Source organism: Trichogramma pretiosum, unplaced genomic scaffold (genome assembly GCF_000599845.2).
Source record: "Trichogramma pretiosum strain Unisexual culture from Peru unplaced genomic scaffold, Tpre_2.0 scaffold124, whole genome shotgun sequence".
Taxonomy (NCBI): Eukaryota; Metazoa; Arthropoda; class Insecta; order Hymenoptera; family Trichogrammatidae; genus Trichogramma; species Trichogramma pretiosum.
Window position 1 is genome coordinate 41,923 of NW_019640803.1, and position 23,325 is coordinate 65,247.

General features: G+C 36.7%; 6 protein-coding genes across 6 annotated transcripts; 4 read left to right on the forward strand and 2 right to left on the reverse strand.

The window, feature by feature from the left end:
- Positions 1-10,728: 10,728 nt before the first annotated feature.
- LOC106651872 (ras-related protein Rab-28-like) lies at positions 10,729-12,712 on the forward strand. Its single transcript, XM_014370562.2, has 4 exons — positions 10,729-11,197; positions 11,428-11,613; positions 11,689-11,922; positions 11,997-12,712. The coding sequence occupies exons 1-4, from the start codon at positions 11,120-11,122 to the stop codon at positions 12,231-12,233; spliced, it is 735 nt and encodes a 244-aa protein (XP_014226048.1). The 5' UTR covers positions 10,729-11,119; the 3' UTR covers positions 12,234-12,712.
- A 125-nt stretch (positions 12,713-12,837) lies between these two features.
- LOC106651864 (hexosaminidase D-like) lies at positions 12,838-15,244 on the reverse strand. The gene has a single exon (XM_014370552.2). The coding sequence runs from the start codon at positions 14,913-14,915 to the stop codon at positions 13,203-13,205; it is 1,713 nt and encodes a 570-aa protein (XP_014226038.1). The 5' UTR covers positions 14,916-15,244; the 3' UTR covers positions 12,838-13,202.
- Positions 15,245-15,693: 449 nt separating this feature from the next.
- Positions 15,694-18,069, forward strand: LOC106651782 (zinc finger CCHC domain-containing protein 4; the record flags this gene model as incomplete). The annotated part of the gene is made up of 4 exons (XM_023459594.1): positions 15,694-16,015; positions 16,116-16,660; positions 16,734-17,433; positions 17,504-18,069. Coding segments are annotated over exons 1-4 (1,887 nt in total), but the record flags the coding sequence as incomplete, so codon positions are not given.
- Positions 18,070-18,571: 502 nt separating this feature from the next.
- On the forward strand, positions 18,572-19,427 carry LOC106651885 (neurophysin 1-like). Its single transcript, XM_014370576.2, has 3 exons — positions 18,572-18,846; positions 18,902-19,106; positions 19,180-19,427. The coding sequence occupies exons 1-3, from the start codon at positions 18,718-18,720 to the stop codon at positions 19,296-19,298; spliced, it is 453 nt and encodes a 150-aa protein (XP_014226062.1). The 5' UTR covers positions 18,572-18,717; the 3' UTR covers positions 19,299-19,427.
- Positions 19,428-20,540: 1,113 nt separating this feature from the next.
- Positions 20,541-20,997, reverse strand: LOC106651847 (histone H2B). Its single transcript, XM_014370532.2, has one exon. It carries the CDS (start codon positions 20,968-20,970, stop codon positions 20,596-20,598), a length of 375 nt encoding a protein of 124 aa, XP_014226018.1. The 5' UTR covers positions 20,971-20,997; the 3' UTR covers positions 20,541-20,595.
- A 173-nt stretch (positions 20,998-21,170) lies between these two features.
- Positions 21,171-21,650, forward strand: LOC106651889 (histone H2A). The gene has a single exon (XM_014370581.2). It carries the CDS (start codon positions 21,236-21,238, stop codon positions 21,614-21,616), a length of 381 nt encoding a protein of 126 aa, XP_014226067.1. The 5' UTR covers positions 21,171-21,235; the 3' UTR covers positions 21,617-21,650.
- Positions 21,651-23,325: the final 1,675 nt, after the last annotated feature.

Here is a 23,325-nt window from a genome sequence, read left to right on the forward strand (position 1 = left end):
GTTTGCGAGTGTTCATTAAAAAATATGATTTCTACATGTGACTATGATTTTTTGGGTGCACAAAATTTAAGAATCACTTTTTTTACGTCTACTTTAAAAAATAAAGGTTAAAAAATCCTAAAACCCGAGAGAAATTAAAAAATTAATGAGGAAATAGCGTCGTTTTAAATTAATAAGGATGTAGCTTTTAGAATAATCTACAAATCCTTAAGTTTTTGTCTCAAATACAAAAAAGTAAAACAATAACTAGTTTCGAATCTCAGTATGTAACTTTAAATATATTAATCCAATGAATTCTAATATTTCAAAATTTAAATCAATCTTTGATCATATTTTAGTTTATGTAACAAACAGAAGTATAAGGTTTTCATAGTCACGAAAAATAAGTAAATGTTTGAAATATTTTATTTTTCACAGTAAAACTGAAGAATATTTGAGCTCGTCCAGCATAAGTCGGTCAGTGCCGTGTCTTTAGCTCGTTCACAAACGTTTACCAAGAGTCCCAAAAAAAGTCCATATACACGGATCGATAGACTTTTCCCTATTCTTTCTAGTGGCGTTGTTGAAAAATTCTTAAAAATTGATTTTGCGATTAAAGCTCGACTTGAATGTTTGAGTTGATTTAACTCACATATATGTTCTTCGATTTCAAAATAAACTGCACCAATCGAAAGAGGAGGCAAAAATCTAACAAAAATGTTGTTCTCCAGGATGGAGAAATGATAAGAAATATTAAAGATACGGAGATGAATGAGCGCGGGTCGGCGGGCGCGGACCTCTTTACCGTGTGTTAACGGTTCACACGCGCGGCGCCGAGTCTTTGTCTCTTCGACTCGCTCACAATCGCTAAAAAAATGCTGGAAAAATAATTTGAACCCGTAAATCGATAGATTTTCCTCTTTTTTCGATTGGTCATGTTAATTTTGAGTTTAAAATTGAAATACTTGAAGAAATATTGACTTCAACATTCAAGTCAAGTTTCGACTATGAAAAAAAGCGTTTCAAGCTACAAAAAGGCATCGTACAAAAAACGCTGTATCTCAGCGATGCTTATAAATTTTTAAAATCTGAAAACGGCATTGGAAAGGCCAGAACTTGACTTCAACATTCAAGCGAGAGTCATCGTTTTGATGGAAATACGCGACGTGTTTGGCTGTTTGTACGATTGAGTTTGATGCGCTCCAATCAATTAGTTCAATAATTTGAAATTTTTTATTTGGAAATATATTGTGCTCATGAATAAAAAAATCGAAACTAATTTTTTAAATTTATTTATTTGAATAATTGATGATTGAACATATACAACATTAAATAACTGCAAATATGCTAATTGCTATCACGAGCTTTGTAGAGCATCCGCCAAACAAATACGATGGTAGTCTTCGTTCTTTAGATTCTCGATGATTTTTTCACAGCAGAGAACCGGAAACTTGCAGCGTGTCAGGTCCAAGAAAGATACCGTTGCCCAACTCCGGAAAAACATTCTCGATATCATCTCACAAAGATGCAAAACACAAGCTTCGCTAAGCTTCTTAGGGAGCTTACGAAATTTGCTATAGCACGCAAAGTGATACAAATCCTTTAATGTTATTAGTTTTGCCAGCTCTTGGGGTTGTAACCGTATGAGGTCGTAGAGCGACAGATCCTGTGCCCTCAGCTTTATATTCTTCGTTTTTCTCGCTTTTTTCACCAATTTTCCGCCGTCGCGGCCATAACGACATTTTTCGAAATTCGCCGACTTCTCGAACATTTCATAGTCTGCGAAAACTTTCATGATCGTCAGGGCGTTACTTCGGTCTAGTTCGTATCCTTTATTCTCGAGACACTCGACGACGGCCATTGCACAAGACGCAATTCTCAATTTAAAATTAAGCTTACTTTCACCTTTGTATGGTAGTAATTTCTCAGCGAAATAATCCTCGGTGGGAAAAACGAAGCTGGACAGATCAGCGCCATTATCCAAGAGTACATCGACCATATTCGGCAAGAGATTTGCCACGGCCAATTGTAGAGGTGTCCGGCCTAACTTGTCCCGGGCGTCGATCTGCACCAGCTGATTGAGTTCTTTGTTAATATCGATGAATTCCTCCGCAAAGTAGAAGTTAGTCTTGACAATGATGTGCAGAGGAGTCAATCCCTCCTCGTTAACCGAGTTTGGATCGGCACCGTTTCTCAGTAACCATCTGAGATGTTGGCCAAGGGACCAGAGCGCAGCCAAGTGCATTGGTGTATTACCTAACTTGTCTCGAGCGTCGAGCTGCACCGGCTGCTTCGTGTCATCGCTGATATTCCAGAATAACTCCCACAAACTATCATTACAACGCCTTTTGCAAATAATATGCATAGGAGTCAATCCCTCGTTGTTAGCTGCATTCGGGTTGGCGCCTATCTCCAGCAACGCTCGGACCACGTGTTTTGCATTGGAATAAAGAGTTGACACAGCCAAGTGCAATGGTGTGTTGCCCAACTTGTCTTGGGCATCAACTTGTCCTAGCTTCAATTTTTTCTTGAGCTCGAATATCATTTCCATATTCGGGGAATTCCAATAATTAATGCCAACGACGTGCAAAGATGTTCTTCCGTCTTTGTTGGCTAAACTCGGATCCGCGCCGTGTTTTAGCAACAATCGCGACACATCTCTTTTGTCGTGGCTCAGAGCCAAGTACAGTGGGGAATTACCCGTTTTTTGCACGAGGAGATTAGGATCCTGGCCGAGCTCGAGGAATTTTTGGACGACGTCTTTCAAACCATACTCACAGGCCACATGGAATTGTGTACATCCCAATTCGTCGATGTAATTCAAGTCAAATCTGTTGTAAATGTTAAAAAGTTTACGGATAATAGGAATGATCGTCGGATCTCGAAGCATGGGACGAAGTTGAGTCCAGTTGTTGAATCGAGACACATGATGCAGTGGTGTCGTGCGACGCAACAGTGGCTTGCCATCTCTATTAACTTCGGGCTCGTCCTTGTAGCCGATTTTGTTCACAAAGTCGAGGAATTTCCATTGATATCTAGTTGCATCATAATTTCGTTCGTAAAATTCAAGGTCAGTTATATTATCGAAGAATTCGTTCAGATTCTTCACCTCCTGAATGAGAAGCCAGTTGATTTCTTTGGATCGAAAAATACTGCAAAGATCTGAAAGTCCAATTGTCCAATCACTGATTAAGGGATAAAGTTGACGGAGCAATTCATTACGCTCTTTTTTAACCTTCCAATTGATATTTTCACGTAAATTCTTCAAACTTTCTAATTTTTTTTTATGAAAATCGTCATGGCCATGGAAACTCTCAGCGGATTGGTCGTCGGAAGACATGTCTATCGTTCAATGCAATCACACACAATACACAAACGCGATAAAATTTAAAAAAAAGTTACTTTTTGTGAGAACTACTCGCTGTATGAACAGAACACGTGGCCGAAAATGACAGATATTTTTTCAAGAAAATTACGTGTACCCGTCAATGCGGTCTTCTGCGGATGCTTACTGGTTGATGTCTCCAGTAGAACTGACTCTGCACATACACTGTTCGATTTATGAAGAGAACTCAAAAACACGAGGTGGAAATTACGAGACTTTTTTCACGAGAATCACACGTAGCCGTCGATGCAGTCAGTAACCTCTGATGCTTATGCGTAGGCGTCTTAATTATGACTGACTGCGCACATGCACTGTACCATCTATGAAGAGAGCTCAAAAACACGAGGTGGAAATTACGAGAGATTTTTTTTACAAGAATCACACGTAGCCGTCGAAGCAGTCAGCTTTCTCTGATGCCTCCGTGTCGGCTTCGCCTCGGCGTCATTATGAGCCATGTTCACATTCCAAATATTCATAATTCCGAATATTCATAAAATGTCAGATTCGGCGCGTCGCTGCGCTACATCGAGCTGCCGATCGAGCACCAAACTCAGGTACATGTGCATCTGCCTGTCCGAGGTCATTTTCATGGAGGGCTTCATGCGCAAGATTTACAACTTCATCAACGGCCTGGAAATTCTTCACCTCATAGGTTTGTACAAGCGTTGACGTTGAAAAGAAAAAAAGAAATTTTCCGGTCGGAATGCTCAACGGGAATAATTATGGTTCGATGGTATTTTTCACACCATCGAACCATATTTCAAATTTAAATTCAAATGCTTTACAAATACATTAATTGGTTTATTTTTGGAGATTTTTATTGCAATTTAGAATTTTAGAAATGTTAATCGTACTTAAAAAAACACGAAAATGATCATTTAATTGTTGCGAAGAATTGAGATCAGTTTTCAGACACTTTTAAATACAACAATATTTTACTATATCAAGTCTCTACCACTAGGTGGCGTACACGTTTAAATCTGTAAATCTGCAAGTAAAAAAGTCATAACGATTGTATAAGTTAAAGCGCTGTTTCATAAAAGGCAAATTATAATTTATTATTGACATTGATAATTTCATTCATCATGTCCAAAAACAACCCATATATAAATATTGAGGATTTCTTCCAACATTAGTTTCTCGAAATTTAAACGAGAAAAAAAAAGCAAAAAATTCTATCTCTCGCACTCGATCTCGCAGGAACTTACGAGAAAGTCGAGGAGGAGGAACCTCCGGCGAGAGGCTCGGCGTCAACGGAATGACATGGAAAATGAGGAAAAACCATATTTTTTTGCTCTTCGCAAGCTATCAAATTGTGTGTAATACAGACTCAGTTACCAAACTGTATCAGAAGTTGTATTTTGGTATATCGATGAACATATTACAATATGGGCCAATGTGAGGCATACAAACATATTTATTTTTTGACCTTCATGGTCTTAAACACTATTTTTTCAATTTTAAGGGGTTTTGAGGTTATAAATGTCTCATCTGAGAACAGATTCGCATTCTACATCAAATTTTACATGAAAAAACATGATTTAAAAATTTTTTCATACGCATCCCAAAAAAGCAGAGTAATAAACAGAATATCCTCAAAACATAAAAATCCAACTTTGAGCCCCTGTAGATCCATGAGGATTGGACCTAGGAGACTGTGGTGTTCAGGATTTTAATTTTTCATTGTGTTCTTGAAGAGTAAATGGTTAGTTTCAACTTCATTTTTTGGGCCTGCAACACCTTTTGTGGAATAGCCCATATATTTTTATGCGTATACAGAATGTAAATTTTAGTTTGCGAGTGTTCAATTAAAAAATATGATTTCTACATGTGACTATGATTTTTTGGGTGCACAAAATTTAAGAATCACTTTTTTTACGTCTACTTTAAGAGATGAAGGTTTGAAAAATCCTAAAACCCGAGAGAAATTTAAAAAACACTTTTATTAATGAGGATGTAGCTTTTAGAATAATCTACAAATCCTTAAGTTTATGTCTCAAATACAAAAAAGTAAAACAATAACTAGTTTCGAATTTCAGTATGTAACTTTAAATATATTAACCCAATGAATTCTAATATTTCAAAATTTAAATCAATCTTTGATCATATTTTAGTTTATGTAAGAAACAGAAGAATAAGGTTTTCATAGCCATGAAAAAATAAGTAAATTTTTGAAATATTTTATTTTTCACAGCAAAACTGAAGAATATTTGAGCTCGTCCAGCATAAGTTGGCCAGTGCCGTGTCTTTAGCTCGTTCACAAACGTTTACCAAGAGTCACAAAAAAAGTCCATATACACGGATCGATAGACTTTTCCCTATTCTTTCTCGTGGCCTTGTTGAAAAATTCTTAAAAATTGATTTTGAGATTAAAGCTCGACTTGAATGTTTGAGTTGATTTAACTCACATATATGTTCTTCGATTTCAAAATAAACTGCACCAATCGAAAGAGGAGGCAAAAATCTAACAAAAATGTTGTTCTCCAGGATGGAGAAATGATAAGAAATATTAAAGATACGGAGATGAATGAGCGCGGGTCGGCGGGCGCGGACCTCTTTACCGTGTGTTAACGGTTCACACGCGCGGCGCCGAGTCTTTGTCTCTTCGACTCGCTCACAATCGCTAAAAAAATGCTGGAAAAATAATTTGAACCCGTAAATCGATAGATTTTCCTCTTTTTTCGATTGGTCATGTTAATTTTGAGTTTAAAATTGAAATACTTGAAGAAATATTGACTTCAACATTCAAGTCAAGTTTCGACTATGAAAAAAAGCGTTTCAAGCTACAAAAAGGCATCGTACAAAAAACGCTGTATCTCAGCGATGCTTATAAATTTTTAAAATCTGAAAACGGCATTGGAAAGGCCAGAACTTGACTTCAACATTCAAGCGAGAGTCATCGTTTTGATGGAAATACGCGACGTGTTTGGCTGTTTGTACGATTGAGTTTGATGCGCTCCAATCAATTAGTTCAATAATTTGAAATTTTTTATTTGGAAATATATTGTGCTCATGAATAAAAAAATCGAAACTAATTTTTTAAATTTATTTATTTGAATAATTGATGATTGAACATATACAACATTAAATAACTGCAAATATGCTAATTGCTATCACGAGCTTTGTAGAGCATCCGCCAAACAAATACGATGGTAGTCTTCGTTCTTTAGATTCTCGATGATTTTTTCACAGCAGAGAACCGGAAACTTGCAGCGTGTCAGGTCCAAGAAAGATACCGTTGCCCAACTCCGGAAAAACATTCTCGATATCATCTCACAAAGATGCAAAACACAAGCTTCGCTAAGCTTCTTAGGGAGCTTACGAAATTTGCTGTAGCACGCAAAATTATTCAAATCCTTTAATGTTATTAGTTTTGCCAGCTCTTGGGGTTGTAACCGTATGAGGTCGTAGAGCGACAGATCCTGTGCCCGCAGCTTTATATTCTTCGGTTTTCTCGCTTTTTTCACCAATTTTCCGCCGTCGCGGCCATAACGACATTTTTCGAAATTCGCCGACTTCTCGAACAATTCATAGTCTGCGAAAACTTTCATGATCGTCAGGGCGTTACTTCGGTCTAGTTCGTATCCTTTATTCTCGAGACACTCGACGACGGCCATTGCACAAGAAGCAATTCTCAATTTAAAATTAAGCTTACTTTCACTTTTGTATGGTACTAATTTCTCAGCGAAATAATCCTCGGTGGGAAAAACGAAGCTGGACAGATCAGCGCCATTATTCAAGAGTATATCGACCATATCCGGCAAGAGATTTGCCACGGCCAATTGTAGAGGTGTCCGGCCCAACTTGTCCCGGGCGTCGACCTGCACCAGCTGATTGAGTTCTTTGTTAGTTTTGAAAAATATTTTGGCGCAGGAGCGGCAATCAGTCTTGGCAATGATGTGCAAAGGAGTCAATCCCTCATTGTTAACTGCATTAGGATCAGCACCGTTTCTCAGTAACCATCTGAGATGTTGGCCAAGGGACCATGAGAGCGCAGCGAAGTGCAATGGTGTATTACCTAACTTGTCCCGGGCGTCGAGCTGCACCGGCTGCTTCATGTCATTGCTGACCTCGCACAATACGTCCCTCAAGCTATAATAACATGGGTAGCTCTTGCAAAGAATATGCATAGGAGTCAATCCCTCGTTGTTAGCTGCATTCGGGTTGGCGCCTATCTCCAGCAATGCTCGGACTACGTGTTTTGCATTGGAATAAAGAGTTGACACAGCCAAGTGCAATGGTGTGTTGCCCAACTTGTCTTGGGCATCAACTTGTCCTTGCTTCAATTTTTTCTTGAGCTCGAATATTATTTCCATATCCGAGGAATTCCAATAATTGATGCCAACGACGTGCAAAGGTGTTTTTCCGTCTTTGTTGGCTAAACTCGGATCCGCGCCGTGTTTTAACAATAATCGCGACACTTCTATTCCGTAGTTGTAGTTGTGGCGTAGAGCTAAGTACAGTGGGGAATTACCCGTTTTCTGCACGATGAGATTAGGATCCTGGCCGAACTCGAGGAATTTTTGGACGACGTCTTCCAAACTATACTCACAGGCCACGTGGAAATGTGTACATCCCAAATCGTCGATGTAATTCAAGTCAAATTTGTTGTAAATGTTAAAAAATTTACGGATAATAGGAATGATCCAGAAATGTCGATTATCGTGAAAACCTTTGCACCCAAGGTATTTTTTGAATCGAGACGCATGATGCAGTGGTGTGGTACGACACAACAGTTGCTTGCCATTTCTCTGAACTTCGGGCTCGTCCTTGTAGCCGGTTTTGTTTACAAATTCAAGGAATTTGCATTGATATATAGTTTCGTCATAATTTCGTTCGTAAAATTGATCTGCAGTTATGTGTTCCATGAGTTCAATCAGATTCTTCACCTCCTCAATGAGAAGGCAGTTGATTTCTTTGGATCGAAAAATACTGCAAAGATCTGAAAGTCCAATTGTCCAATCACTGATTAAGGGATAAAGTTGACGGAGCAATTCATTACGCTCTTTTTTAACCTTCCAATTGATATTTTCACGTAAATTCTTCAAACTTTCTAATTTTTTTTTATTAAAATCGTCATGGCCGTGGAAACTTTCAGCGGATTGGTCGTCGGAAGACATGTCTATAGTTGCAATCACGCACGATACACAAACGCGATAAAATTTTAAAAAAAGTTACTTTTTGTGAGATTTACTCGCTGTATGAACAGAACACGTGGCCGAAAATGACAGATATTTTTTCAAGAAAATTACGTGTACCCGTCGATTCGGTCTTTTGCGGATGTTTACTGGTTGATGTCTTCAGTAGAACTGACTCTGCACATACACTGTTCGATTTATGAAGAGAACTCAAAAACATGAGGTGGAAATTACGAGACTTTTTTTACGATACGAGAATCACACGTAGCCGTCGATGCAGTCAGTAACCTCTGATGCTTATGCGTAGGCGTCTTAACTAGGACTGACTGCGCACGTGCACTGTACGATCTATGAAAAGAACTTAAAAACACGAGGTGGAAATTACGAGACTTTTTTTACGAGAATCACACGTAGCCGTCGATTCAGTCAGCTTTCTCTGATGCCTCTGCGTCGGCGTCATTATGTTATTACGCCCTTCCACCATCGACTGGCCGTACGCACTAATTTACTACAAGAGTGCAAGACATAAGAAACACCCACGTATCATTAAAACTACAATGAAATTTTAATGAAAATATCATTCATCCAGATAAGTATGCAATACATTATTAACATTCACACAAACGAGAAATATACCACTTTCGATAAAAAAAAATATTATTCGTAGTAAGTTATCGTAAATATTTATTTTCGAACTTTGGAAGTGATTAATACGTTAAAGTTTTACTGACCATCAGTGTCCGATAACTAGGAACAAAAATTGATTATTTAGAAATCTGCTTAATGGACTCTTCGATCATTTTTTTTCAACATTTGAGCTCTGAAAGTTTATAAATTTTATTTAATACATCGAAATTACGGTGCGAAGTATTAACTGATGGATTAGTGTCTGAAAAGTGCCTGAAAGCTAAATTTTTAGATTTTTTGGAAAATTACATTTGAAGATTATTTGAACTTTTCAATTGATCAAATGAACGTACTCAGTCGATAGCTTATACTTTTTTCTTATTGATCCATTATTCTTAAGAATAATGGAGAGTTAGGTACGAGTATTTTGGTCAAGCGATCGTCGTGTCATAAGCAATCGATCACTTTGCTATGCGCGAGCGATAAACGATAAGCATGTATTAGAATTTTTTTTTCGAGTAATCATTATTTTTTTTATCACCGAGAAACGTTAAGGGGTACATGCAAGGCACAAAAAATCTTGAAATTATTCCAGAAGTAAGTATTAATTTTGTTTATAATTTTTCCAGTACTCTCATGAAACACGTGTAGTGATAAAACGACTCTATAAAAAAGTGGCACGTGTCTGCGGTATTTTCCTCTCTCGGTCCACATTAAACTCTCGAACCCCCGGAAGCGAAGTCTCGCGTGACTATCTAAGACTCAAGGGACCACATTTACATGATATTTAACAAAAAAAAAAAAAAAAAAAAAAAAAAAAAAAAAAAAAAAAAAAAAAAAAAAAAAAAAAAAAAAAAAAAAAAAAAAAAAAAAAAAAAAAAAAAAAAAAAAAAAAAAAAAAAAAAAAAAAAAAAAAAAAAAAAAAAAAAAAAAAAAAAAAAAAAAAAAAAAAAAAAAAAAAAAAAAAAAAAAAAAAAAAAAAAAAAAAAAAAAAAAAAAAAAAAAAAAAAAAAAAAAAAAAAAAAAAAAAAAAAAAAAAAAAAAAAAAAAAAAAAAAAAAAAAAAAAAAAAAAAAAAAAATCAACCCGCAGTGCCGTAATGTCTTCGAGGCACACGATCTGCATTGAGATATGCGCGGGGGGATATCCGCGCGTGGCCGATTTTATAATACACAGTATCGAGGCGGTCAACGCGAACACACTGGGGGGGTTGAGTTATAAAACGTACGTACATTATATATAGGTGTCCTCACGAGCCGCGAGGCTTTCTTATAACGTTATCGATTGATTCGATAATTTATTCAGGCAGCCCGCCATGTGTGTACTCAATGTACACTAACGCTTAATCCGTATATTCACCTTACATATGTACGTATATAGACCCCGGGGCGCTGCACAGCTAGCACGAGGCACCGCGATAATGTTTTTGCCTCGGCGCGCAAGTGTACGTACGGATGCTATTCGTGCACCACCACACGTGTATGCCTCGGAGCTTTTCACCCACCCACACTATTAAAGGGCTAGACTCCGTATATATGTAGGTATATGAACGCGCCGCAGCGGTCGATTATCGCCATAGGCAGCGCAAAGCCCGCAGCAACATCAGCAGCGTATCAGTCGGCATCGAGCACGCCTGTTGTGCATAGGTACACCTACGTATATATCTCGGGCAAAACAAAAAAAAAAAAAACTAAAGCAGTGTCGGCCGGTAATATATAAAAAAAAAAGCGTCACCACCGGGGCGAGTGCGCGGCGCGCGGGCGTATCGCTGCGACACCAGCAAAACACAACAAAAGAGTGATGCATCGAGACCGATTGTACATTGCATCGTAATAACGTTTGGTGCATTCGGTATACATTTATTTACTTTTCTTATTCTTCGACGATCAAGACGGAAGCGTAGGACGCTTTATTGTTTTTCGCAACGTTATGATTACAATATCGGCGTGACCGATGCTCTCTAATAACGTCATCGCTCATCGGACGCGTATATGGAAGAAGAAACCGAAGAGTACGCGGCCGAGAAGAGATTAAAAATCGTCCTCGTTGGCGATTCGGCGGCTGGCAAAGTGAGTATTATACACAATTGACGCACATTTCTTACCGCATTTTTCGATCGCAGTGTATACATGAGGTATATAAAAAAACATCGTATAGCTGGCGATATTATTATACCCTGTAATACACTGGTACGCTACTCTACATACGTATATTATTCGCGCGCGCAATCGATAAAGTCTATACGACTCTGGTGAAAAATTATACATTATGTGCCCCACACGCACACGTACGTACACAGACCAGCATCGCCACGAGGTTCTGTCACAATAACTTCTCGCGGCAGTACTCGCCCACGGCGGGCATCGATTTCTTTTACAAGAACGTCACGCTGGGCCACCACAAGAATGTCAATATCCAGCTCTGGGACGTCAGCGGACTCTCGCTGCGCGGCAACATGCTCGACAAGTACATCTACGAGGCTCACGTGAGTTTATAATATGATGTCAATAAGCACCGAGTGGAACTGATTTTTTATACTATATTATCTTTATTTTTACAGTTGATCTTGCTGGTATACGACGTGACGAACAGCGCGAGCTTCGACATACTCGAGGAATGGATCGCCGAGATCCGGGACCTGAGCGAGGACCTGCAGGAGCTGCCGATGATGGCCATGATCGGCAACAAGTGCGACATGGAGCATCAGCGCACGGTCAAGCGAGAGAGATCGCACCGATTCGCCGCCGAGCACGGCTTTCATTATCAGGACATGTCGGCGCGAACGGGTGAATCGGTATACGACGAATACAATCAATTTTGTATATCGAATCGAAAATAAAAACTCCCGCGTGATATCGTTGATCGCAGGTCTCGTTGTGCATCGTGACCCTCGCCGCTAAGATACTCGGCATCAGACTGACCAAGATCGATCAGGACTACCACAAGCCGATCGTCACGGCGGAGATCGGCGAGACCGTGGACATGCCCGTGCCGAAGAACCGCAAGGTCGTCAACAGGCGGCCCAACAAGAAGCACATCACGATCCATCACTTCAAGCCGAAAAATCTTCCAATACCCAAATCGATATCCTGCTCGTTGCAATAGCTGCGCAGAGACGTGTGTGGTGGCCTTCTCGATCGTCGCAGCGAATTAAGTATATTTATTAAAGTAAAAAAAAGATGAATTCAAATTTATATTTATGGTAACGATCGCCGAAAACAGAGCTGTTGAAAAAAAAAAATAATAATAATAATAATATATTCTTTAATTATTTAAATCTCGAGTCTTTTAAAATTCGGTAACATAAAAAAAACGTGTAAACTGGAACTATCGAGTGATCGAATATTTTTGTACAACCGTGAAATAGGTCGGTATCGATTGATACATTATTCATTTTTTTGCTACAATTAGTTTTCACGCGGCATCGATTTTATCTACATAGCTATGTAAAACAGAATTATCAACCAAATCTACTGCGGGGCCAGTTTGATAATAAGATATAGGATAAAAGAGAGTAAATTAATTTGTACAGTTTGATAAAATTTACTATTATGAGTGTATTTACTCTTTAAAAATATATATTAACAAAGCATACAAATAATCTCATGTATGATTAAATAAAATCAATTATATGTCTATTAAAATGCTTGAAATTTTGCAAATTTCTTTCCAAAAATTTTTTATTTTAATTTTATTATTTAATTCGGAATATTTTATCGTCACAAAGCTACGCTAATTTTCATTTTACATGATTCTTGTGTTTAGAATACAACAATGAAAGATACTACCTTTGTTTACCATCAAAGTACGATTACTGCTCACTTAATAAGCAATGAATGATGAGTTTATTTTACATGAAAATCAAATTTCTTTTTATAATAATTAATTTTTCGTTTTATCGACATACAGGCAGACACATTCTGTACAATATTTTGAGTATTTTTTATAACTAGATAGAATTATAGAGTTATTTCTACAAAACAAAAAACAACCTAATAATAGCCAATATAAATACTTTTATGTTTCATGAACACAATCTTTTTCGGTCAAGTTTTATAAAAAAAATCTCATTAATTAATCTTTTGGCGGTTCAGACAATGGCCTTCGAGGCCATGAATCTCTTTCTAATATTTTTTCTTTAGCATTCCACAACTCAATGATTTTATCATTTAAAGGATATAAGTAGGTTTCCAACCATTCTTGAACTGTGTAGTTGTTGAATATTCCTTCAGTAGCACTTTTCATTTCCTTTTCAATGTAAACAATTTCCATTTTATACCTGTCCAATTCAGAAACTGCTCTTTCAACGTGGCTCGGATTGGAAAACCTGTACTTTATGTTGTATGGTTTGAGCCATCCTCTGTAAGTGCTGTCTTGTTCCATTCTTGTAATTTCTTGAGTTAAAGAGTGTAAACGAAGGGTAGCAGAGTAAATGGAAGATCCAAAGTAGTTGCATTTTGTCCATCCATATTGTGGTTCTGGAAGACTCAATGTAATTATACCATTACAATTCAAAATTTCCATTACTTTTCTAGGTACTTCAATGGGTAAAATATTATAATCTGAAGTTTGCAGAATCATCAAGTTTATTGCTAATGATGGTAACGCTGATGGTAAAAGTTCACATAAAACACTAAAATGGTCATATCTCTGCCAACCAGTTAAAATCACTCCTCGAAAATTGATTATTTTTGACTGACGCACAATTATTTCCAGCCATCTTTGATGATTTTCCATGTGGTAAAGTATATCTGTGTAGTATCTGTCAGGGGATGTTGCTCCTTTAAAAGCTGTTGCTACCCATACTGATCTCCAGACTTTGGAATAGTTTTCCCACAATTGATCAGACAAAGCTGAACCAGGGTCAGTAGTATATTTCCAAATAACTGGTTCAACTAATCTGTTTAAACCACTATTAATGATTTCTTGAGGATCTATATCTCTGAACTCATCATCCCACATAAGAATAGTAATGTGAGGATATTTATCTTTAATGTAAGAAGCCACATCGTGCACATGCTTCAGAAACAATTGCCTCTTTGACCATTGAAACTTGGACATTGTTTGCAAACATCTATTACATTCACCTATCTGATAAACTTCATCAGCTCCAATATGCAAATATTTAAGACCTGGATGCAATCCAATAACTTGATCTATCATATTATGCAGAAGACTTACAGTCTTGTTGAAAGTAGGGCATATAACTTGCGGATAGCGTGACACCTCTCTGTATTCTATGTATTTCTTTAATTTCAAAACAAACTCTAAGTGACCAAAGGTTTGTATCAAAGGAATGATCATTAAATTATTTTCTTTGGCAATTTCTTGGATTTGCTTGATTTCATTTTTCGAATATGAATTTTTTGCACTTATACCATCTAAATCTCCATGGAAAGGAAACATATCCTCATATTCTAAAAGTATTGCAGTTGCCCCCAACTTTTTTATCGTTGGCAAGAGGTATTTATAATAGTTAATCACAGGTGGAGCTCCTTTTAAATCTAAATGAACAATTTTATGCCCTTTGAAGAGTGAATCTCTTTCGTATGAACCTTTATCAACATCACCATTGTAATCTTCTTGTCGTCTTCCAGACTTCAAACCACTCATCATTTTTAATGAGCGAGGATCACCAGTGTAACTTTCCTCAAATCTTGCATACGAGTGAGTTTTGAGAGATGTGTCATCAATTTCATTGCTTAGTAAATGATAAACAACTATCAATAATGCAAGCAGAAACATCAAGATGATGGTCATGGAAGTTCGTCCTTTTAGACGCGTCATTTTGTATTGAAGCAACAATACTGTACGACAGAAAACAGTCTGATTATGCACTCAAATTTAATTTTATTTAATTAAAGTCATACTTTTAATTGCGTAAAAATGGTATTTTATACTTTAAGCCTATTTATACTCGAAGATTTATCTCGCGAATTTATTTTCATGCTTAGAATGTAATTGCATTGACAAGACTATTGATTGATCAACTTTGACAGCTTTCAACAGATTCGTTATTGCACTCATTGTAACTTGACTAAAATAAAAAGAGTATTACAAAACAAGTCTATTATCAGTTGCTGCAAGTCAATGGCACGCAGCAACGGCAGCAGCAACCAAAGAGGTACATACATATGATAAGAACAGCTCACCTGCACTATATATGTCAGTGCAGGGAGGAGGTGAGTGCACGGAACAGCATCGTATTTTCTTCCCAAGCTCCCGTGCATTATTTTCGTTCGGTCTTCTGCTGCGTATCTCTCGCGGCAAAATTACGTCATGTCAAAATAATTAAGAAAATTACTATACAGTTTTCTATAAAAAATAATTGATTGAACAGTTTAAATTTTTTACTGTATTATGCAGAAAAACAATAATGTCGAGTCGTTTTTCGAAAATCGAACTATAAAAAAAAAGTCAGTAATAATCAGAAGCTCGGCACATATGATTAATATTTTTCACTGAAAATCTATAATTATATAAGTTCCAATTTTCTTACAATATTGTTAAGAATAATGAGGTATTTTAATGATCCGATTTCAATAATGAGCAGTTCAGCAGTGCTTACTTGAAAAACGCGATACTCAAACTGGCAGTGCGATGCGCAACTACTCAATGTAGCACAAGCCTTAACTTCGTCTGCTTTGCCATGCCGCACGTGTATGTGTGCAGCGTGGGTGTGATACGTGAATAGAGTGTTATACACGCACGTGCTCGCATAGTTCGTTATTCGTAGCCGGTGTCTCACATACACTTGTGAATTAAAAATTGATTTGTTTTATTTGTTAAATATAACTAAAATTCATTAAAAATGAAGGATTATAAACCGCCAGGTGTTTTGAATTGTTACTGGAGTGATTTAAAAAAACATCCATCTTGTATTCATGGTATGTAAAAATCATTGTTTCAATATATTTATAAATGTATCTATTTACTTTATTATAAGGCTTTGTTTATATAAGTGCTAATGAAACATTTTTTTAACAGGACCAGCATTACTTTTTGGTAGAGAAATTGATGGAGGAGTGAAAAAATTTTATGCTTGCTCAGCTTGTAGAGACAGAAAAATTTGTTCTTTTTACCAGCCGTTAGATGAGGATCTATCAAAAAAACCAAAACACATGTCAAAAAATAAAATAGTAGAAAAACCTGTTACTTACTATCATCAAAAACTTTTTGTTATATACAATCAATTAATTGCTGATAAGCCAAGCAACAGAGCTTATTGTCACGATTGTAATCAGTTGTATTCTCCGTCAACTACAAGAAAACATGCTGATCATGACGTGGTAGAAAATCTTACAGATTATCAAATGACCCATCCAACTGAAATTTTGAAGCCTTTGGAAAATGCCAAAAAAGAAGCTCAGTACTTATTTTCTAAAAAATCTGTTAATGACATCATGAATATGTTAACTGATTTGAATGCTGAAAATGTGTTATGCATTGGCACACCTCGGATACACGAGCATATAACAGAAAATTGTAGTGATAAAATGTCCAGTCTCTTGTTGGATTTCGATGGAAGATTCGTAAGTCTCAGAATTTTTTATATTTATGGAAAATATATAACTTATTTATTGTGTGTATTTTTCTAATTTATAGCACAACTTTTTTGGTCCATTGAGCTACTGTTGGTACAACTTGTTTAACCATCATTTCTTTCAAGAAAATTCAGAAACAGTATTAGAACAATTTCTTACACAAAATAAAGGTAAAAATACTTTTATTGTCTGTGATCCACCATTTGGCGGAAGGCTTGAACCAATGTCACAAACTATGAAAACTATTAGAGATTTGCATAAAAAATTAAATAATATTGTCAATGAAGAAGATGAAATAAAAGTCTTTTTTATACTGCCATATTATATGGAAGGCATTATGAAACAAAAATCAAATCCTCAAGACGTTGAAGGAGGTTTGAGTGACTTAAAAATGTCAGATTACAAAGTAGAGTACGATAATCATCCTTTGTTTGTTGCAAAAGATGAAGAAAAGAAAAAACAAGGATCTCAAGTTAGAATCTTTACAAATATTCCTCAAAACTTGCTGAAATTGCCTGAATCTGATGGATATAAATATTGTAAGAAATGTAAAAGATGGGTTGCAGCAGAAAATAAGCATTGTAGAACTTGTCAAGCTTGTACCTCAAAAGATGGAAGGACATACAGACATTGTAACCCTTGCAAACGCTGTGTGAAGCCTTCTTGGGTGCATTGTAAAAAATGCAATCGCTGTGCACTTTCAAATCATAAATGTACAAACAAACCAAAAGTTGGATGTTGCTATAAGTGTAATGAATTTGGTAAGTCTTGAAATCCATCATGTTAATTTTTTATAAATGAAAAAGAAAATAATAAAAATTTTGCTTCCAGGTCACACTGAAAAAGAATGTGAATCAGTTCATGAACAAAAGAGATTAAAAGAGATTAAAGAAAAGGAATTAGAAGAAAAAAGACAAAAACGTCTTCTTAAAAGGAAAGCAAGAGAGAATGGTGAAAGACCTGCCAAGAAACAGAAAAAAGTCGAGGACAGTGAAGAAAATGTCAGAGAAGACGAGGTAGAAGCTGAGAGCGATGAAAATTGTGATTCTATTCAGGAACAACAGAAATCAAAAAAACCAAAACAAGAAAAAGTTGAGAATGGTAAAAAATCATTCAAAAACATTAACAAAGCTGTGAGCGATGATAATTCTGAATCTATTCCAAAACAAGATAAAGTTGAGAACGGTGGAAAACTGGTTAAAAAACTGAACAAAGCTGTGAGCAATAAAAAATCTGAATTTATTCCAAAACAAGATAAAGTTGAGAAAGGTGAAAAACTGGTAAAAAAACTGAACAAAGCTGAGAGCAGTAAGAAATCTGAAACAATTCAGGAACAAAAGACACTAAAAAAACTGAAGCAAAAAAAAGCAGGGAAAATTGAAAAACCTGCCAAGAAAGGGAAACTAATTAAAAAACAAAAGAATTAATTAGAAATTTGTAAAATATATAATTTTATACAAATAAAATATTTATAAAATCAAGAAAATGTTTTGATTGTTATTAATGTAAAAAAATGAAACATAATTAATTCCTTATCAAACTTCAAAACTGTCAAAAAATTGATAAGAAATGTATGGTAACAATAGAAAATTTAAATTTAACAAAAAAAGTGCTTGTAAAAAGTTACTTCATTTTTGCATTAGATGATGTCATTGAAAAACTTATTTTTAGAAACTATATAAATCCAATCCTAATTGTTATTCAACTCGGAAATATTTTTCTCGATAAAATTCATACTTGTGACATGAATTTGATTTATTATAAAGCGGATACTGAAAAGAAAGGTGAATTGGCGTGTATATCATGCAATTCAATACACATACATTTCCATAATCTTGAGTGCTCCATTGAGACCAGATTCTTCATTCTTCAAGAGCCGTGTGAATTCATAATGGGGTGTATAAGGGGTATAAATACATAAAACTGACGTAAAATTCGACCAGAGGGTTTTCGTACTTCGAGCAAAACACACAGTGTAACTTGTTTCAAAGAGCAAAAAACCTTCCCGGCAAAGTTTAAAAACTAAAAAAAATCTCAGCTTCAAAATGTTGAAAGTTATAGTTTTCGTATTTGTGATGCTTTTCTCTCTGTCTCATTGTTGCTTAATAACCAACTGTCCACGAGGAGGAAAACGTGGTGATCCTACATTTTTTTTAGAAAATATAGCTAGAGAAGTAAGTCTTTCGAGCAACTAGATCTTACGAAATTACTACCCTCGTATTTCCGCAGTGTCCGGTGTGCGGCCACGAGGAGCAGGGCCACTGCTTCGGGCCCCACATCTGCTGCAGCCCCAGCATGGGCTGCCTCATCGGCACCTCCGAGACGCTGTCCTGTAGAAAGGAGAGCCTCTACTCGAGGCCTTGCGTCGCCGGCTTCGCCATGTGCCAGAACAACAACGGGAGATGCGCAGCCAATGGAATTTGTTGCTCTCAAGGTACGCAACGAAATGTAATAAACTTACATCTTTGAAAATGTGATTTAAATGTCAATTTCGACGGCAATTTCAGAATCCTGTTTCATTGATCCAGCTTGCAAGTTGGTAGACGAGAACAATGATAGAAAAATAGGCGCTGAATTTGGTGCGTTTCTTTTAGAAAATTCCGGCAGAAATGAGCATATTCTCTGAACGTTCAAGCATAAATTAAATATCAATCGATTCAATTTAATCTAATCTGTACAAATAGCAACTCACAGAATCAAGATGTATTATTAAAAGTCAACCAAATCAACAATATTAACAATAATGATAATATTCACGACAATAAACTCAATGAAAAATGCGTTCACTGTTTATTCATTTTCATTTCTGCATTTTCATGATGGATAACATAAAAACTATCTAATTTTACGTTTGAATTTTGAGTAACTTTTATTTATTCGTTTCAGAATTAAATTTAACAATACTTCTGTTTTGTCTGACGATTTTACATGAGAGATTTCTTAATGTATGAACATTACGTAAACATAACGTAAAATAAATATAATGATTTTATATACATCGTCAAAGTCATACCTTTGACATCGACTTAATTTTTTTCATCGCTTGCAAAAATAAGGAATAGAGTAATTGCAATTTTCTAATGCTCAGTCAGATCGGTAATGTAGACGAAATTCGTAGAAAAGTAACAAAATTTATTCAAGGCCATTTTCTTTATACCAATGAAGATGGATTTGTTTTCATAATATAACGTAATCTTACAGGTAGGCATTTTGGTAATCATTTTCATATTAAATAATTTTATTATATTATCGAAGTTCAATCGATTTTACTCAATTCTTAAAACGAGTTTTTATAGCAAAAAAATACATAATTGCGTGGAAATTCTTTCATCGATCAATTTTCTATCGAGAGAGCTGTATTATTGACGAAAATTTCACGTATAAAACGATGACGTGTGAATGCTACGTACGTACGAACGTGTGTATAAATTTCCCCTTTGCCTCGGTTGCTAGAGATGTTTTTGTTTACCATCATAAATTGAGACTCACTCGAAACTCGAAAGACGCTTCTCTCGCAAGCAATGTTGTCATAGACTCGCTAATACGGGTACCGTCTGAGCAATTGCACGGCAACCTTCGTTATGCTTGTAAAACCGGATAATTGAAGAAAAATATTTTTTCATATTGTATACTTCATAAAACTTATTGAACACGTCATTTATAATTTGATGATAATCATTAATATTCTTTTAAACTCTCAATTAACTATTGATTTTAATTGTCGGGTAATATTCGAATTGTTATAGTCTATCCTAATTAAATATTATTGCAGACGATATTTGAGTAGGTCTGAATTTTTTAGGATGGTTGTAGGAGATATTTGTTTTGTTTAACGATTAGTTTTTCCTTTGTAAAAATAATTGGTGGCCTTGAAAAAGGCCGATTGTTTTTGCGAAGAGGTGGTTTCAAAAAGGCAAGGCAATTTACTTCGAGCTGGTGTACTTGGTCACAGCCTTGGTACCTTCAGAGACAGCGTGCTTGGCCAGCTCACCGGGCAAGAGGAGCCTGACAGCGGTTTGGATCTCCCGGGAGGTGATGGTCGACCTCTTGTTGTAGTGAGCCAGACGGGAGGCTTCGGCGGCGATGCGCTCGAAGATGTCGTTGACAAAGCTGTTCATGATGCTCATGGCCTTGGAGGATACTCCGGTGTCTGGGTGAACCTGCTTCAAGACCTTGTAGATGTAGATGGCGTAGCTCTCCTTCCTCCTCTTCTTCTTGCCTTTCTTGTCGCTCTTGGAGATGTTCTTCTGGGCCTTGCCAGATTTCTTCACAGCTTTGCCACTGGTCTTGGGAGCCATTGCGGTAGAGTCTCTGTACGGATTCGGTGAAAACGCAAGAATGTGCCGAGGCGAAGTTTGACCGCTGCTTTTATATGAGAAACTGTGCGGCGCGCGACGCTGCGACGCGCACCCCTCTACCGCAACTCGGCGGCTCCCCCCTTCGTTCGGTTCGCGCGCCATCCGCTGCCGAGTATAAAAGACGCGACACGGCCCCTCTTTACTCAAATCGCATTCGTGCCTTCTCGAAGTCACACGTACGAAGTTTACCCAATCTATCTCGAAGATGTCTGGACGTGGAAAAGGTGGTGCTGGAAAGGCCAAGGGCAAGTCAAAGACCCGCTCGACTCGTGCCGGACTTCAATTCCCAGTCGGCAGGATCCATCGTCTGCTGCGCAAAGGCAACTACGCCGAGCGAGTCGGTGCCGGAGCTCCAGTCTACTTGGCCGCTGTCATGGAATACTTGGCCGCTGAGGTCCTCGAGTTGGCTGGCAACGCTGCTCGCGACAACAAGAAGACGAGAATCATCCCCAGACATCTCCAATTGGCCATTCGTAATGACGAAGAATTGAACAAACTCCTCTCCGGAGTTACCATTGCCCAAGGTGGTGTATTGCCCAACATCCAGGCCGTACTTCTGCCCAAGAAGACCGAGAAGAAGGCTTAAATTTCTCTACCAAACGCTTGACACCTCTTAAAAACAACCGGCCCTTCTCAGGGCCAACAAAACATTCAAACATAGGAAAATCTATTCAATTTGACTAAAATATTTAATTAAAATTCACACAATTATGTATATCTGTCTTACGAGTCCAATCGTAAGAATTACAGCAACTTGAGTACGTATTATACATCGTAAGCAACTTGAACGTCATGTCTTCTAGCTGTATGGAAGTATCAGAGAAGCGTAGTCTGTTGTGTATTACTGGTCACTTCGAAAAATTTCGTATTTCACGTCATACGCAACGAAAGACGAAATATTTTCGAGCTGTGGGGAAGTATCTGTGAAGCACAGTCTGTAGTAAATTGCGGGATACCATACATATATCGTGACGCGACGTCAACACAACTGTGCGGTGACGGTAAATTTTGTGTCGACGTGTCGACTAGTCCTTGATGATGTGAACGAGTCATTTTACGTCGAGTCCTGATATAAGAGTAATTACAGTTTATTTATCTCGCGACGAAAATCTCTGAATGAACCCGAACAAAGGCGCGACAAGTTTTAGATATGTTTTATCCTCAGTTTATCGATAGCGAACTCATTTTCATTTCGCAGATTAAGCATATCAACACTCAATGCATAAACTGCATAACATATAGACATTATTTGTACCTGTGGCTTGTAATTTTAGGGTTTATAAATTTGATGCTATCAGCGATCAACGAGTTAGTTAAAACTGACATTTGGCATTTTATAGTCTCATTATAAGTGTACTCGAATTATAATCGATGCGAAAATCATTAATAAAAAACGAAACTATCGAGTAGCCCAACTATTTTCTAGTTTCCGAAGAGTCAAAAAATTAATCAATTTTTTCGTCAATTCAAAGTTTTCCAATTAAGAAGCTCATAGTTAAAAAAATATTAAAAATTAGCAGAAATAATTCTAATAATATATTCGATTCATTGTTTTCTTTAAAAAACCGAACGAGCGATGCTTAGTGCTAGTAATTTGCTGATATTCATTTCATCATTTTCATGTTCTATTTGCTGGATTTACGTTTTAAGTTCGTTGCGTCCTTGAAAAAGTCCGATGGCTTTGGTTACAAGATGTTACTGCTAGGCATTTCACCGCACAATACAAGGTGCGGTCTTGTCGGAGGATGTACTACGTTCGTAGCTGTGACCGTCTTACGTTTAGTGTAAGTGACGGTGTCATGAATATTCTCAAGACCTTGAGAATACAACGAGTCTCTTCTTATCGTCTCATTAGATAAATGAGAAAATCTCTAATCAAACTTTTTTCTAAATTTTATTTATGCTAAGTTTAGCACAGTCGTTTGTAAGCCAAGGTCACTATAATTTTGTAATGCTTATAATTTATATTTACCGGAATTCAATATTTCGGCTGAATGAGATAAAAATTTTATGAGCTTCTGTCAGACATCATAAACTCGTTAAATAGAATAGAGTTTAGTAAAAGATTCAGTGCACTAGACTGAAAATATACATTTGTAATCGAATTTCATCCTTGATATATTAAAATTTGAATCTTGTACTTCATAACTTTCATAATGTTCATTTCAAAGTAATTCTGAAATAATGCCGTACGTACCGTACGAGCCGAATGTATGATTATTTAGCAATGATTTCGTATGCAATAATCATGAACAATTCATCGCCGGCCAGATCAATAATATTATTGGTGCTTGG

Excerpts from the sequence above, each read along its gene's own strand:
- LOC106651872 (XM_014370562.2), top strand. The coding sequence starts at position 11,120 with ATGGAAGAAGAAACCGAAGAGTACGCGGCCGAGAAGAGATTAAAAATC. Across the intron at positions 11,198-11,427 it reads GCGATTCGGCGGCTGGCAAA|ACCAGCATCGCCACGAGGTT; the intron begins GTGAGTATTATA and ends GTACGTACACAG. Across the intron at positions 11,923-11,996 it reads CGGCGCGAACGGGTGAATCG|GTCTCGTTGTGCATCGTGAC; the intron begins GTATACGACGAA and ends CGTTGATCGCAG.
- LOC106651864 (XM_014370552.2), bottom strand. The coding sequence starts at position 14,915 with ATGACGCGTCTAAAAGGACGAACTTCCATGACCATCATCTTGATGTTT.
- LOC106651885 (XM_014370576.2), top strand. The coding sequence starts at position 18,718 with ATGTTGAAAGTTATAGTTTTCGTATTTGTGATGCTTTTCTCTCTGTCT. Across the intron at positions 18,847-18,901 it reads TAGAAAATATAGCTAGAGAA|TGTCCGGTGTGCGGCCACGA; the intron begins GTAAGTCTTTCG and ends GTATTTCCGCAG. Across the intron at positions 19,107-19,179 it reads TGGAATTTGTTGCTCTCAAG|AATCCTGTTTCATTGATCCA; the intron begins GTACGCAACGAA and ends CGGCAATTTCAG.
- LOC106651847 (XM_014370532.2), bottom strand. The coding sequence starts at position 20,970 with ATGGCTCCCAAGACCAGTGGCAAAGCTGTGAAGAAATCTGGCAAGGCC.
- LOC106651889 (XM_014370581.2), top strand. The coding sequence starts at position 21,236 with ATGTCTGGACGTGGAAAAGGTGGTGCTGGAAAGGCCAAGGGCAAGTCA.